The sequence below is a fragment of the Carcharhinus amblyrhynchos genome, chromosome 27 (genome assembly GCF_965287045.1).
Source record: "Carcharhinus amblyrhynchos chromosome 27, sCarAmb.v2.hapA, whole genome shotgun sequence".
NCBI classification, from domain to species: Eukaryota; Metazoa; Chordata; class Chondrichthyes; order Carcharhiniformes; family Carcharhinidae; genus Carcharhinus; species Carcharhinus amblyrhynchos.
Window position 1 is genome coordinate 15,963,756 of NC_137350.1, and position 16,273 is coordinate 15,980,028.

At 42.1% G+C, this 16,273-nt stretch overlaps 1 protein-coding gene across 1 annotated transcript; it reads right to left on the reverse strand.

Annotated features, from left to right (window-relative positions):
• Positions 1 to 299: 299 nt before the first annotated feature.
• On the reverse strand, positions 300 to 7,299 carry coxfa4b (cytochrome c oxidase associated subunit FA4 b). Its single transcript, XM_080213658.1, has 4 exons — positions 7,159 to 7,299; positions 3,613 to 3,701; positions 1,423 to 1,483; positions 300 to 532 (listed from the first exon to the last, which is right to left on the reverse strand). The coding sequence occupies exons 1-4, from the start codon at positions 7,198 to 7,200 to the stop codon at positions 476 to 478; spliced, it is 249 nt and encodes an 82-aa protein (XP_080069784.1). The 5' UTR covers positions 7,201 to 7,299; the 3' UTR covers positions 300 to 475.
• Between the last annotated feature and the right edge of the window lie 8,974 nt (positions 7,300 to 16,273).

Sequence of the window (16,273 nt, forward strand, 5' to 3'; positions counted from 1 at the left end):
GGAGATTGGTAAAACAAACAAAGAAGTTTTTCATGCAGATGGTTAAGGTCTGATTGCAAGTATCAGTGTGCTGCAGGCAGGTTCAATTGAAGCATTTAAAAAAAGTGTACAAGGGTTATGGGAAGAGGGGCACTAACAGAACTGCATATTGCTCTATTTATTTCTGAATAACACAGATTTCTTCTTTCATGTCTGTCAGAAAACAAGTGAATTTTTATTTTGCTTAATACATCACAAGAACACATCCAAAGTGAACTTGTATTTTTGTCAAGTGCAAATACCGACATAGACAAGTGAAATAGGTAATGCACTTCAGATTTATTAAACATTTCATATATACACACACAAAGTACACTATAATTCCTGAATGTGCATTAAAACTCATACACAGGTAACAGTAGTAATATAGGCCCCATATGTGCGTCAAGTTTCATGGTCCAGTAAAGCTACTTGGTCCAATGGTCTGCCTTCAGTATTAGAAGTCTGGCCGATTCTTCTTCAGTTTACTGTAGTCCGTATTCACAGCAAAGAACTAGCAAAAAGAAAAATATAAATCAAAAGGACCTTTTACACCACTAATTCCAGTTTAAAATGGAATCTTTTTTCCATAAACTAACAAATCCAGTACTGGAATTGCGAGAGTGCAATGAAACTTGTTTAAAATGGTTGGCTCTGCCAGAGAAATGAAAATTAAAGCTGTATCATCTCACAGTAAAACCAAACAGCATGTGCCAGAAACTTACCTCAGTTTGACACAGTGAACATGCAAAGTTAGGATATATTCAGCATTACTATTCTAAAACACCATCACCCAATCCAAACTTCTACCGATCTATGAGCACAAAGTTTGCAGTTTATTATGTCAATAGAATGCTCCGTCATCATGGGCAAGAAGCTTTGCTCTGCCACAAGGTACAACTAATTTTAATGTGATTGGAGATGGAAAAAAGCACTTTAATTTGCCAGGGTGATGGTGGAAAGGGAGGGGACCTTCCCTTAGTGAAGGAGACTTAAAACAACGAAGCATTCTGGGCAATTACCATTTCGTTTTCCTGAATCCACCTAAAGAACATTAGAAGAGAACCTACCCCTAACTTAGCACATACCAACTTTAACTAAAGAAAGACATCAATTTGGTTACAGTAATTTCATCTCAGAACATTTCAATCACACTTGTAAAGTATTCACTTCACAAAATTCAAGTTCAGAGACACTCTCTGGGAAATTGATTCCACATTTCTATTGTCGAGTTTCACATTATGGCAACAGCTTGGTTTTAGCTCACTGGAAGAATTATTTCACAATTTTTGAAGCAGTGCATACAACCATAGGTTCAGGGTGGAAGATCAATAAATGAAGCCCTCATGCAGCAATAAAAATCAGCTTTTCCACTCAAGGATAGTGAGAATAATTGCACGTTACCTTGTACTGCTGATTGGGCTCAATCTTATTCCAAGGTTCAGGGTTGCCTTTGCGATCCCAGCTGTGGGTAAAAAGATAATTGTATAGTTAGTAATTAAAGAACACCACAATACTTCAATTGCTGATTCATGGAATTACGTTTCTATGCAAACTGCCAGTTAAGAACTTCAATGTTCTATCCTTCAATTATTAGGAATACAAAAATTTGGTGAGAACATATTCAAATCACAAATGCTTAAGAAACTGCTGTTTTGAAAGCAAGTCTTCAGGAACACAGCAGGGTTATGGATTAACTCTGCCAATTACTACTTCTCTCCAAAAATCAAACCAATTCTACCCGATGCATTGTTTATTTGCAATCCCCTGGAATCCCACAGGGAAAATTGGATTTCAATCAAAGCTCAGTGACTCGCATCTATCGTCATAGTGGTGAGCTAAAATTACAAGTTATGACAACTTATATTTCTACAGCACCTTTAACATAACACTTCACAGGAAATTTTAAAAAGTCAAATATGGGGATATTAATTGGTCAAAGGAGGTAGTTAAAGAATGTCTTAGGCAGAGTCAGAGGTTTATAGCCTGGAAACAGGCTGTTCAGCCCAACTTGTCCATGCTGCCCTTTAAGCTAGTCCCACCTCTACCACCACCTCTGGCAGCTTGTTCCAGACACTCACCAACTTCTAAAAAAATTGCCCCTCTGGACACTTTTGTATCTCTCCCCTCACCTTAAACCTATGCCCTCTAGTTTTAGACTCCTCTCCCCCTGGGGAAAGATACTGACTTTCTAGCTGATCTATGCCCTCATTTTATAGACTTCTATTAAGATCACCACTCAGCCTTCTACACGCTGAGAACATAGTCCATCTATCAAGCCGCTCCGTATAACCCAAACCATCAAGTCCCAGTAAGCATTCTAGTAAATCTTTTCTGCACTCCTAGTTTAATAACATCCTTTCTATAATAGGGTGACTAGAATTACACACAGTATTCCAAGTGTGGCCTTACCATTGTCTTATAACTTCAACAAGACATTCCAACTTTTGTTTTCAATGTTCTGACCGATGAAACCAAGCACACCGAATGCCTTCATCACCAGTCTGTCCACCTGTGACTCCACTTCTAAGGAGCTATGAACCCCAAAATATGTTTTTTGGAACTCCCCAACACCCTACCATTAACTGAGTAAGTTCTGCCCTGGTTCAATCTACCAAAATGCATCACCTCACATTCATCTAAATTAAACTCCATCCACCATTTTAAGCCCACTGGCCCAACTGATCACAATCCCACTGCAATCAGAGATAACCTTCTCCACTGTCCACTGTACCACCAATCTTGGTGTCATCCACAAACTTACTAACCATGCCTCCTATATTCTCGTTCAAATCATTAATATGAATGACAAATAACAGTGCGGAGACAAGTGAGGTGGAGGAGCGCAGAGAGAAAACTCTTAGATGAGCAGAGATACCTCAGAAGGTTGTGGGGCTAGAGAAGATTAGAGATAGAAAGAATGCAAAAATGTATTTATAAAAATGTGAATTATAAAAATCAAGCCACTACCTGACTGGGAGCTGTTGTATGTTTGCAGAGGCAAGACTGAGAGACAAACAAGATTTGCTGCAAGTTAAAGAACTGGTAGCAAAGTTTCGCATCACTGCAGTTTATGGAGTGTAGAATGTGGGCAACCAGCCAGAGTGCATTGGAATAGTCCAGATGTAACAAAGGCATGACTGAGGGTTTCAGGAGATGAGTAGAGACAGAAGTGAAGTTAAGCTGCTGGAATGGACAATCTTAAATCATAGGAATACAGTCAGAAGTCCATCACTGTGTCAAAGGCATCAAGGTGCAAACAGACTGGTCTAATCAGTGTTGCCACATCATATAATCCACTGCTGCCGCCAGCATCCCAATTTTAATCAGTCCACCACTGTTGGCCATGCTTCGGTTGCCTAGATTCTAAACTCAGATTTCTTCTACACCACCCTTTCCTCCAAGACTGCTTAAAACAGACCTCTCTGATCAAGCTTATGACATACAAATAAACTTTACTGCAGTGTATTGTATTACATTTTTAATAAGGCTCCAATTAAGTCACATCTACTGTGACCAAAACTATCATGCAATAGTGAAAGTAATATGCAAGTTAAATAGATTAGATAGTATGACAGCTCAATTACTACTCACCTTACATCAGGGTTACGGAGAGCAAGTCGCAGGAGGTACATGCTTGCTCCAATACTGCCAGTTCCAATGAAGACAAACAATGGAATTAACTAGAAAGAAAAAAATGCATTCTCACACAGAATCAATATTTACTAGTCACAAGGAAAGCTTACTTACATTAACACTGCAATGAAGTTGCTGTGAAATTCCCCTAGTCGCCACAGCCCATCACCTGTCAATGCATCTAACCAGCTCATCTTTCAGAACGTGGACAGAAACCAGAACACCCAGAGGAAATCCACACGGACACAAGGAGAACATGCAAATTCCACTGAATGACGCAAGCCAGGAATTGAACTTGCCTCCCTGGTGCTGTGGGGGAGCAGTGCTAACCACTGTACTACTGTGTCTAGATACAATGAGTTCAAATACAAAACTGATCATGGCCAGCAAATACCTGCAGAAAGTTCAGTTAGTGTGGCTTGCACCTGCAAGTTGCCTGATAGGAACAAGTTTGTGGAATGCTTTCATTCTCCAATAATGCACCACAAATAAAAATAGCATAAACATTGTTTAATCAGGCTTAAGTGTTTAACACCACTATGAATAGTAAATGTGATAACCTCCAAGTATCATCACAAGGTCACTGAATGCTGCCTCAATGTTTAATTGGTTAAGAACTTATTTTCTGTAGGGCTGGAAATACTAAAATTTGCTATTTTAGCTATGAATTTTCTGTCTTATACCATTTTAATCAAAGTATTTGTTAAATGCTGCATATTCCTGTTTTAGATAACAATTTGAACTAAATTAACTTTTGCATGCGAGTTAAAAAGAAATATTAACATTTTGTACAAACCCCCTTAACATCTGAATAAGCAAAATGCAAATCATAGGGTGAGGAAAAGGCTGTTACAATTCATGACAAAGTAACCATGACAATGTAGACAGCATCTAAAAGTCAACGTCAGGGACCTGGGTTCAATTCTGACTTTTGGTGACTGTCATCTATTCCTCTGTCTTCTGCAAGTTTCCTCCCACACACTGTGGATTAGATTGATTGGCCATGCTAAATTGATCCACAGGGTGGGATTTTGTGGCTGTGCTTGCCCCAAAACTGGAAAATCCTGCTCGAGGACAAGGGACCTTTATATGGTCTGCCCCTGGCCTCCTATGATTCCTGTGGTGGGTGGAAGGGGAAAATAGGCCCCCCTCCTCTTAACGTCAGAGAGATTAGTAGGGTAAATATATGGGGATAGGACCTGGGTGGGATTGTTGTGCAGGTTTGATGAACTGAATGACCTCCTGTTGGGCTCTTATGCACAAATCCTTGGTGCCCCCACACCCCCCAAGTTTGAGACTTAATTTCAGTGATGGGGAAAGGGCCACAAGTCCTACAGACATCAATATTTCTGAAACATATGGATTCTGTGGAATCCATGCTCCCATTCTCACTGCATTTAGATCTGCAAGGCAGAATTATGTAACTGCCAAGTTATTGTTTATCCATAAGCAATTGGTTCTCAGTACACAAAATTATTCATTCCAGATTGGGCAGCACAGTGGCAAGCAATGCTGCGTCAGTGCCAGGGACCTGGGTTCAATTCCAGCCTCGGGTCACTGTGTGGAGTTTGCACATTCTCATGTCTGCATGGGTTTCTTCCTACAATCCAAAGATGTGCAGGTTAGGTTCATTGGCCATGCTAAATTGACCCTAGTATTGGGGGATTAGCAGGGATTACAGGAATAAGGCCTGGATGGGATTGTGGTCAGTGCAGACTCAATAGGCCGAATGGCCTCCTCCTGCACTGTTGGATTCTACAAAATTCTCAAGAATTGTAACAGAAATCTCAAGTAAAAATTAGGACAGGAAATGCATTCACATTCCCAGCTTCCCAAAACAGCCCTGAAGTGCATCCATGCTCTTGCAGATTTAAAGGCAGAAGACTAATTTCAGACCTCTTAAATTTTCTCAACAGCAATTTAAGATTAGCAAAATAATAGAGATAAATGCCCCACTTATTTTTGGAGGGCCAAAGGGCCTGTTTCTTGTGCTGTATTGTTCTTTGATCTTATTGATTTCATTTTTGTTTTAATCTGCATTGTAAAAATCACATGCTTTGCAAAACTCTGGTTCAACTGAGGCTTTAGTTGGGTGCGAACAAACCAACATTACTGAAGTCAGCAAATTTCCTGAGGTCAGGAATCAGTTAGGGAAAATACTACCAAATGAACATGAGCTTCAAGTTAGAAAACACTAACGCTCAAAGGCCAATAAGCATTTGAACTTCAATTAAATTTAAACCTGTCAAGATAATACCCATAATTGGTATTGAAAATAAAAGCTGTAGCTAGAACTCATGCCAAAATAACTGATTTAAAACAGAAGCTGTCATCACTGCAGTCCTCATTAGGAATAGGATGCAAGTAGCAGCACCCAATCAGAAATGGTTTCTGCTCGATTGGGAAGCACCAGAAAAATGCAGTCCAAAGTTACATTCCACAACACACACATCCCACCTCCCAACGAAATGAATGTGGTTTCTTCAGGGTACAGGTGGCCGCTTCCCCATCACTGAAATTAAGTCCCAAACTGGGAGGTCACCAAGGATGTGTGCGTAAGAGCCCAACAGGAGGTCATTCAGTCCATTAAGCATGGAACAATGACAATCCCACCCAGGTCCTAGCCCCATATATTTAGCCTACTAATCTCTCTAACTTTAAGGGAGGGGTATTTTCCCATTTCACTCACCACAGGAATCATAGCAGGCCAGGGGCAGACCATATAAAGGTCTATTGTGCTCAAGCAGGAATTTCCACTTTTGGGGGCAAGTACAGCCACAAAATCCCACCCCAATTTAGCATGGCCAATCAACCTAACCCAGTGTGTGGGAGGAAACCCACAGGAGACATAGGAATAGACAGTCAACTAAAGTCAGAATTGAACCCCCAGGTCCCTGACATTGAGAGAGCAGTGCTAACCATTGTGCCACCCTAGGTTTAGTCAAAATAAAATACTGGGAGTCAGTTAAAAAACCTTCCCTTCTATTATATTATGATTCTATGACTATATTGACCCAAGCAAGCAAGCAGCCGAGTTGCAAAAACAGGAAGTGGCTGCTGTCAGCAATTATTTGCTGCATTAGACTAGCAAAGGTCTCACTATGCAGTACTTTGATCCGCAGTAATGTCTTTTCTCCCATTGTGAAAATTGATTTAATGAAAATAGGGGCATCACTTAATGCCCAAATTGCAGATTTTATAAAAATGAGATAAAAGAAATTACTGCCGATGGTTCAAATAGAGATAAATTTTTCCCAGTTAGCTGACTAAGTCGATTCAAAAGACGTTCTTCGTGATTGTATGATTGATAAGCTGGGGGGGGGGTTAGAAGCAAGGAAGGCGGGTGAATGCGGCCTACAGTGCATGGAGGCGGCCCCCAGAGTCTGGTGTAGGATGCTTTCTCTCATTACCCCCACCCCCTCCGCCGCCAAGAGGTGTCGGTCGCGGAGTCGGAGGGTCCGGGAGACCGCGTTACGTTCTACTCCCAGCCCTTCCCATACTCACACTCGGGTGGCTTGTAATCTGCTTGACCACCACGCCAAACATGACTGCGATTCCCCTTTGATCCTCTAACCACCGATCCCACCCTCCGTCTGAGCTGCTCGCTGCGCGCCTGGCAAAGTCACCTCAGTGAAAGGGGGTCCTGACCATCCAGAGTAACCCGCGCACACTCCTGAACCGAACAAAACAAAAGAACCTCGACGCGAGTCTGCGCGCCCTCACTTTGTGAACTGAATTAAAATCCCCTCACGTGGTCAGCAGTAACAGTTAATTTTGAATTATATTTTTTATTTGAATTATTTCTGAAAAATCTGGCAAAGATTTAGGCGCCTAAATGCTGAGAAGGCCCTCAACCTCTTCACCCGCGCACACGGAGTGCCACGTGACCTGGTGATTGACACCTCTAACTGGGCACATGCCAGTTTAGCAGAGACAGCCAGCATTGGTTTACACACCCAAATCTTAGAGGAATTGCAGCCTTAAACCTCCTTACAGTTATTTAAGGTGTTGCACACAGATGATAAAATGCATTTTATTATTGTCACATGTATTGGTGCACAATATTGTTTCTTGTGTGCTACATGGACAAAAACACACTGTTCATAGAGAAGGAAAAGAGAGGGTGCAGAATGTAGTGTTACAATCATAGCTAGGGTGTAGAGAAAGATCGACTTAATATGAGGGAGTCCAAAAGAGAAAATGCTGGAAAATCTCAGCAAGTCTGGCAGCATCTGTAAGGAGAGAAAGGAGCTAACATTTTGAGACCTTTGTCGAAGTTAAAAGGCATAGAAAGTGAGAGATATTTATACTTGCAGGGTGAGGGAAGTAAAGATGAATCATAGCCACAGTCTGTGGCAGTCCATAGAGAGAATGAAGGGTGTGAATGGTCAAATGGCAGAGAAGCTGAAATCAGAGGGTAAGTTGTAACAGATGAAGATGTGGGGGGAAGGGGGGGGGGAATGAGGTGCAATTTAGAATAAGTGGAAAAGGAGGAGCAAAGGTGGAAAAAAGGTAAAGAAAGGGGAGATAAAGTAGAGCGAAAGAGTGGGGGGGGGGAAAAAAATGAAGAAAGACAATAAGGAAATAAAAGGTGCCATGAGTGAGGGGAGAGGTGTTGGGTTTAGTGAGGAGTGGACAAGTTATTCCGGAGAGGAAGGTTTCTGTGGAACTGACAGAGGGAGTGAAGAGATGTGTTTGGTGGTGGCATCACACTGGAGTTGGCACTCATGGCTCCTTCCCATGCAATCACAGAAGGCATAACACTTGCCCCTTTACCTCTTCCATGCTCACCATCCAAGGTCTGAAACACTCATTCCAGGTTAAGCAGCGTTTCATTTGCACCTCTTTCAATTTGGTCTATTGTATTCGCTGTTCCCACTGTGGTCTCCTCTATATCGGAGAGACTAAGCGTAGGCTGGGTGATCGCTTTGCTGAGCACCTTCAGTCAGTGTGTAATTAGGACCCTGACCTTCTGGTTGCTTGTCATTTTAACATATGATCTGCTCCCATGTCCACATGTCTATCCTTGGCCTGCTGCAATGTTCCACTGAAGCTCAACGCAAACTGGAGGAGCAGCATCTCATCTTCCGGCTAGGCACTTCATAACATTCCAGTCTTAACATCGAATTCAACAACTTCAGATGATTAGCTCTACCACAACTCGACCGTTTTCTTTTCATTTTATTTAATATTTTACTGTTCTCTACCTTTTATTTCTTCATCGTCTTTCTTCAGTTTTCTCCCCTCCCCTTCCCCCTACATTATCCTCCCTTTCCTTACCTTTTCTCCCTCTTTGCTTCCCCTTTCTAAATGTTACCTCTCTCCCACTCATTCCACCCCCCCCCCCACATCTTCATCTGTCACAGCTTACCCTCTGATTTTAGCCTCTCTGCCATTTAGCCATTCACACCCTTTGTTCTCTCTATGGGCTGCTATTAGCAGTTTTTATCCCTCGTTTCTGTGGCTATGACTCATCTTTCACTCTCTCACCCTGCAGGATTAATATCTCCCACTTTCTATGCCTTTTAGCTTTGACAAAGGATCATCTGGACTCAAAACGTCAGCTCTTTTCTTTCCGTAACGATGCTGCCAGACATGCTAAGATTTTCGAGTATTTTCTCTTTTGATGTTAGATTCTAGCATCTGCAGTAATTTGCTTTTATTAATATGAGGGATGTCTATTCAAAAGACTAATGGCAGCAGAGAAGGAGTGAAGAAAGATTTGCATTTGTGTATTATCTCTTTGCATAACATCAGGACATCCTACGTAGAGTGAGAACTAACTGGTGGAGACCAGGATTACCAGACATACCTTGTGTCCATCTTGCTCCCCCGCCCTCCACACATGCACAATGTAGTTACAAGCTCAGGCCTGGCTGTCCTGCCAATAAGATTATTAGGGTGAGCCTGGAACATTGTTGCTGCTGCAATTGCGTTTTATCACTTCATTGATTGATTTAAAGCAATAATTACCAATAATAACTGTGCAACGACTAATAAAGTTTATTTCTTAATGTCACAAGTAGGCTTACATTAACACTGCAAAGAAGTTACTGTGAAATTCCCCTAGTCACCACTCTCTGGTGCCTGTTTGAGTACACTGTGGGAGAATTTTTAGCGTAGCCAATGCATCTACCCAGCACATGTTTCGGAATGTGGAGGAAACCAGAGCACCTGGAGGAAACCCATGCAGACACAGGGTGAACGTGCAGACTCTGCGCAGACAGTGACCCAAGCCAGGAACCAAACCTGAGTCCCTGGCACTGTGAGGCAGCAGTGCTAACCATTGTGCCACCGTGCCGTCCAATCCATATAGTATGATGACACATATATAAACTAATATATATTATAATGGCTGGTAACAATATCAATGATTTAAAGCCAATCTACCCACCATAGGAATGACTTGTGTTTACACTTATGTACATTGCTGGTGATATTCAGGTGTTTCTTGTCTCCCTAGAGCTCAGAGTACATGTCTTTGCATTCTTCAGAAAATTGATAGGATCCAAAACTCTGCTTTCACTCTGTTCACTTCCAATCTGTTTCCATTGCTTCTCCAAATGGTGGTCATCATGGAGAAAACGCATTCTGTGCGAGCATTTCTGCACAGAATGGAGAATATACAAGAGCTGATATTCTTCATGTTTGTGACATTTTCCCTCTGGCTTGCTGAAAAGTTTCAGGTATTTCTCCTCACTCGGCTGACAATACTTCATCTGAGAGGTTATATCGCTGAATGCCAAATTCTCGTACAATACGTCCAATTCAATCCTCATTCGGATTGCACCCTTGAACACCACCACAATACTCTTCAAAAGATACAGCTAATTAACCACTAATTAATGGCTAATTCGGGCATCCTGCTGTGAAAGCTGTTTTTATGCAAGTCATATCTGTCACTTAAGTACTTCTTGACTCTTTTGTAGAACGTTAAAAAGTCTGTCTCATTTTTCTCTGTCACATTTTATGTTAATTCAGCCAACAATTCATTGTGAACCCAAAAAACTGTCACAATTCCTTCTATCCAATTTCTTTTCCACGACACTCATCAGCTCATACACTGAGAGGATACTAGACAACTTGACCTATGACACTTCAGTGCAGTTCATGAACAGATTCAGAGCATTGCTGAGAGAGAGGAAATAAAGCTTCATTGGCAACCCCCTTACCCCCCAATGCATCTCCACAGTATTTTGGTAAATTCTTCCTCGCCTATACCCTAAAAATAATTGATCACAGGTCTCCATCATTTCAACAATCTCTCAATAACCAGCAGTAGGAAAAGCAAATATAAAAGGAGAAAATGCTGCATGAACTCTGCAGGTCTGGCAGCATCTGTGGAGAGAGAATGTTTTGAGCCCAAATAACTCCTCTTCAGAGCTGAAGGATGTAGAAATGTGACAGTTATATTGTTGGAGGGGGTGGAGAAGTTGGGGAAAAAAAAAGGTCAGGGATAGGTGGGAACTAAGAAGAGATTGACAAAGAGGCCATTGACCATGATGGGGTCCCCCATGTCCTCACCTTACACCCACCAGCCTCCACATTCAAACAATCATCTTCCACCATTTCCATCAACTCGGATGCCACCATGAAACATATCTTCCACACCCTTCCCCCACCCCTCAACACTACATCAGCATTCTGCAACAACCAGTCGTTCTGTGACACCCTGGTCCACTCCTCCATCACCCCCATCACCGTCAACCCTTCATCCCCTTCCCACAGCACCTTCCCATGCAATCGCAGAAGGTGCAACGCCTGCCCCTTTACCTCCACTCTCCTCACTGTCTAAGACCCCAAATACTATTTTCAGATGAAGTAGCATTTCATGTGCACCTCCTTAATTTGGTCTATTGTATTCACTGCTTCTGATACAGTCTCCACTATACTGGGGAGACAAAATGCAGACTGCGTGGCAGCTTTGCGGAACATCTTTGCTCAGTCCACAAGCATGACCCCAAACCTCTTGTTGCTCGCTATTTCAACTCACTGTTTTGCTCTCATGCCCACGTGTCCAAACTTTGCCTGCTGTAATGTTCCAGTGAAGCCCAATGCAAACTGGAGGAACAGCACCTTATCTTGTGATTAGACAATTTACAGCCTTCTGTTCTCAATGTTGAGTTCAACAACATTAGACTGTAAACTTTCTCCTCCATCTTGACACCTTTTTTTCTTTGCCCCAATGCAATCCCTGCCCCACCTTCCCCACAGGACCATCTGTCACTTGTTCTTCAGTTTAACTTTCACTGAGCTCAGAGCTTTGTTTTTCCATTAACATATTCTGCTATCTTACCTCTATGACACTATCAGCACTTCCTTTAGTTATTAATGCTGCCAGTATCACTTCCTTTGTCATGTGTTAACCTTGTATCGTGCTCCACCTGCTCTCCAACTATATAATCCATCACATTTCTATTTCTCTTCAGCTCCAAAGAACAGTCATATGCACTTGAAATGTTAACTTGGTTTCTGTCTCCACAGATACTGCCAGACCTGTTGAGCTTATCCAGCAAGCTCTGTTTTTATTTAAGATTTCTAGCATCCGTAGTATTTTGCTTTTAGCTTAGTAGAGAAAGCTACCTGGTCACAATGTGCCTCAATAGATTGACTTCATCCACTTTAACAAAAACAACAGAATTCCTTCAATTGCTGCATTCTGACTACAGAAGTGAGCACATACCTTGAGAACGCTGTTTTCTGCATCATCATTATGGTTCCAACAGCGTAATTCGCTGCGTTGTGCAAAATATGAACCAAACTGAGGCTGCAACCACGTCCTTTAGAGAACCTTTCAGTTTTTGATAAAGGCAGTTGTGCTTTCCATAATTCACACCTGGGCTGTCAGCTGAATATATGGAAAACTTCATTAGGCTGAGGTCAAAACCATTGAGTTTAGACAGTATTTCTTCTGCAATTGTTTCTGTGGGTTCCTGGCTCACATCATAGAAATGGGTGGCACAGCAGTACTGTGGTTAGCAGTGCTGTCTCACAACACCAGATCTGGTTCAATTCCATCCCTGGGTGACCGTCTGTGTGTGGAGTTTGCACATTCTCCCCATGTCTGCATGGATTTCCTCCGGTTTCCTCTCATGGTCCAAAAATGTGTGGGTTAAATTGATTGGCATGCTCAATTGTCAATTTAGCAGGATAAATGTGTGGGGTTACGGGGATGGGGCCTGGGTGGGATTGTTGTTGGTGTGGTGGGCTCCATTGGCCAAATGACCTCTTTCTGTACTGTAGGAATCGTCTGATTCTGTGAAATGCAACAGTAAATCCTAAGCCCCTTCTCTAAATTGAAATATATCAAAACTTGGGGGAAACACTTTATTGCATCGATTACCAAAGACGAAAATTGCTTTAATTTACTCTAAGAGCTTCTGTACAAAATATAGCACTAGAGTGTTCTCGTCCAGAGTTTTCACCTTTGCTTTCTCAAACTCAAGGTCTCTAACCACAGAATAGCCTCCTACCTCACTGCCTCTCATTCCTTCTTTAACATAGGCTGAAACCTTTGTGATGTATGTATCGATTGTATTTTGGGGTACGGAGAGTGGACTGCCCCTTTAAATGTACAGGTCGGGTGACCCCCTGGGCTACACTTAAAAAACATCTTCAATAAGGAGCTCTGAGTATTGAACAAGCTTACTTTGTGACTCTTTATGCTCCTTAGTCCACAGGAGCACATATAATAACGTATATTTAACCAAGCTTTTCACCTGCCCTAAAATCACCTTCTGTAGCTTGGTGTTAAATTTTGTTAGACAATAATTTTGTAAAGTACCATGGGGCTTTTTTTTTAACTTTATTGATGTCACTATATAAATGCAAGTTGTTGTTGTAAATGTGTTCCTTTAAAGGGGCTTTGTGCATGCAGTACTAACTGGTGGCCGTGGAATTTCCACTAGCTAGCTTTTCCTTTTGTTTAGAGTCTTTTTAAAATGTGTTTTAAGCTTGCATATAAATCAGCCATAAGTCACACAGCATGATTTTATAATGAGGACCAATTTGTTACCCTGACATGCCTACCTAGCTGCGTCTCACACTAGAGGAGTTTCTAGCGTTTGGAAAACTAGCAGGGACCTAGTTATCTTTAAAGAGGTGCTATTGTCCCGGTGACAACAGAAAATCAAATTCCAAAGAAATACACCAACACCCTTTACATTTCAGAAGGTGGAGTTGCCAGTGTTGGACTGGGGTAGGCACAGTAAATAGTCTCACAACACCAAGTTAAAGTCCAACAGGTTTATTTGGTAGCACGTTTGAAATAAACCTGTTGGACTTTAACTGGGTGTTGTGAGACTACTTACTATGCTAACGTTTCAAAGGCAGAGTTGGCCAGTGTAGATGGTAGGTCTGCAAGGACAAAAGAGATGTGATTGCTCTATTGAACATCACAATATTTCAGACCTGGAAAGATACATCCTTTGTCCAAAGCTCAGGAGGCGAAGTGCGAGGTATATCACATGACCTCTCCCAAGCTGCTAGAACTATAATATTGCCATGTGGAATTGAATCCTGTTCGTCCATCACCTTAACAACTAACAGGTAGCAGCAACACGGGTTCTGGCCAGATAAGCTTGTGGGCTCTCATCAATAGTGTACTACTGGAACATCGGAACTCCTATATCTGTGCCTGTGAGACTCACGTGGCTTATTCCATCAGGACAGTCATCACTTCTGGAAAGATGCTTCACACTGCAACCATTTCCCAACCTGTGAAAGAATACACCATAGGACTTTTGAATCTGGACTCTGGCCTCACGTGAAACCATAACTCATATTTTCATTGTGGTATTTGCCCCATTCCCTTTTCTTTCCCTGATCCCTCTTTGTGGGCAGCACCATGGCACAGTGGTTAGTACTGTTGCCTCACAGCACCAGGGACCTAGGTTCAATGGGGATCTCAGGTCACTGCCTGTGTGGAGTTTGCATGTTCTCCTTGTGTTTGTGCGGGTGTCCTCCGGGTGCTCCAGTTTCCTTCCACACTCCAAAGGTGTGCAGGTTAGGTTGATTGGCCGTGCTCAATTTCCCTCTGGTGTCAGGGAGATTAACAGGGTAAATATGTGGGGTAACAGGGATAGGGCTAGGTGGGATTGTTGTTGATGGGCCAAATGGTCTCTCTCTCTGTAGGGTTTCTATAACTCTATGACTCATTGTGCAAATGCAAAAAATGGCCAATGTTTCAAAACACCTTCCTGTGTTTTGTGTTTGTGTAAAATAAACCAGCCGTCCTGTTTAATCTTATCTCGAGTTTGCTGTGGGGTTATTAATAGAGAATAGCGTCATTCCAAACTGAGAAATCATAAGTCAAAAACACCTTTCTGTTTATTGTCGTGTAGTGAGAGTAGAAATCAGGGCTGTTTAAATTTCCCTCCTGTCCATAACCAGATTGAACAACATTTTTCACTTAGGCATTCAGAATTGGCGAATGATGGTGGTGTGAGTTTGTGAGTATGACAAGAGCAAGGCTGGGATCTTTAGTCATGATGTGGAAATGCTGGCATTGGACTGGGGTGGACACAGTAAGAAGTCTTACAACACCAGGTTGAAGTCCAATAGGCTTATTTGGAATCACAAGCTTTCGGAACGTTGCTCCTTCATTAGGTGATGAACTTTTGGACTTTGTGAGACTACTTACTGTGCAGGACCTTTAGTCACCAACATGGAAATGATCACAAATGACTGACATCGTTATTAGTCAATGAATCTGGAAGGACAAAATCGAATAACACTGAGGAAGGAGTGGTTTTAATAATACGGGAAATGTCTTATAGGACCTTTCTTCACGGACCCGCTCATTGACCTGGAAATCATCATGGTCGATATTACTAGACAGTACAGTGTCACAGTGGGTAGCATGCTGTCTCACAAAACTAGGGACCCAGGTTCGATTCCTGGCTTGGTCACTGTCTGTGGGGAGTCTGCACGTTCTCCCCATGTCTGTGTGGGTTTCTTCTGGATATGAAAGACGTGCTGCTTAGGTACATTGGCCATACTAAATTCACCCTCAGTGTACCGAACAGACGTCAGAGTATGGCAGCTAGGGGATTTTCACAGTAGCTTCATTGCTTCAATGTTAATGTAAGCCTATTTGTGACACTAATAAATAAACTTAAAACTTTTAAACTTTAGCCAATGAGGCCTTTTTGAACCTCTAATTGGTTGACTTTGCTTATCATTCATCTGTCATCAACACCATATTAGATGATGTATACATGTGAAAGAACAGATCTTTCTCAGTCTGGGCTCTCATACTGTGAACAGTGCAAGCTTCTGACTTCTGGACCCAAGGCCACATTGGGCTCTGTTGCACTGAAATCTGGACATATAAAGCCAGGCATCTGATATCCCCAAGTACTTCCGAAGTATAGTTGCAGCTGTAATGTAGGGTGGCCTTCAAGTTTGTAAACAAGGAATTCCCACAAACGGCATTATGACCACCTTGATCACAGACAGGCCCTTCGTTTAAAATCTCATCCAAAGGATGGCACCTCTGACAAAGCATTGCATTGGAATGTGAGCCTACATTTTTGAGTTCAAACAGTGGAATGTGAACCCACAGCCTTCTGACTCAATTATGAACCAAACTATGACTGGCATACCTATTTTTATTTTT

Bases quoted from the DNA above. Each gene is read 5' to 3' on its own strand.
- coxfa4b (XM_080213658.1), bottom strand. From the start codon at position 7,200: ATGTTTGGCGTGGTGGTCAAGCAGATTACAAGCCACCCGAGT. The intron at 1,484-3,612 runs GTGAGTAGTAAT...TTTTACCCACAG, and splicing joins CTCCGTAACCCTGATGTAAG to CTGGGATCGCAAAGGCAACC. The intron at 533-1,422 runs GTAACGTGCAAT...TCTTTTTGCTAG, and splicing joins AGCCCAATCAGCAGTACAAG to TTCTTTGCTGTGAATACGGA.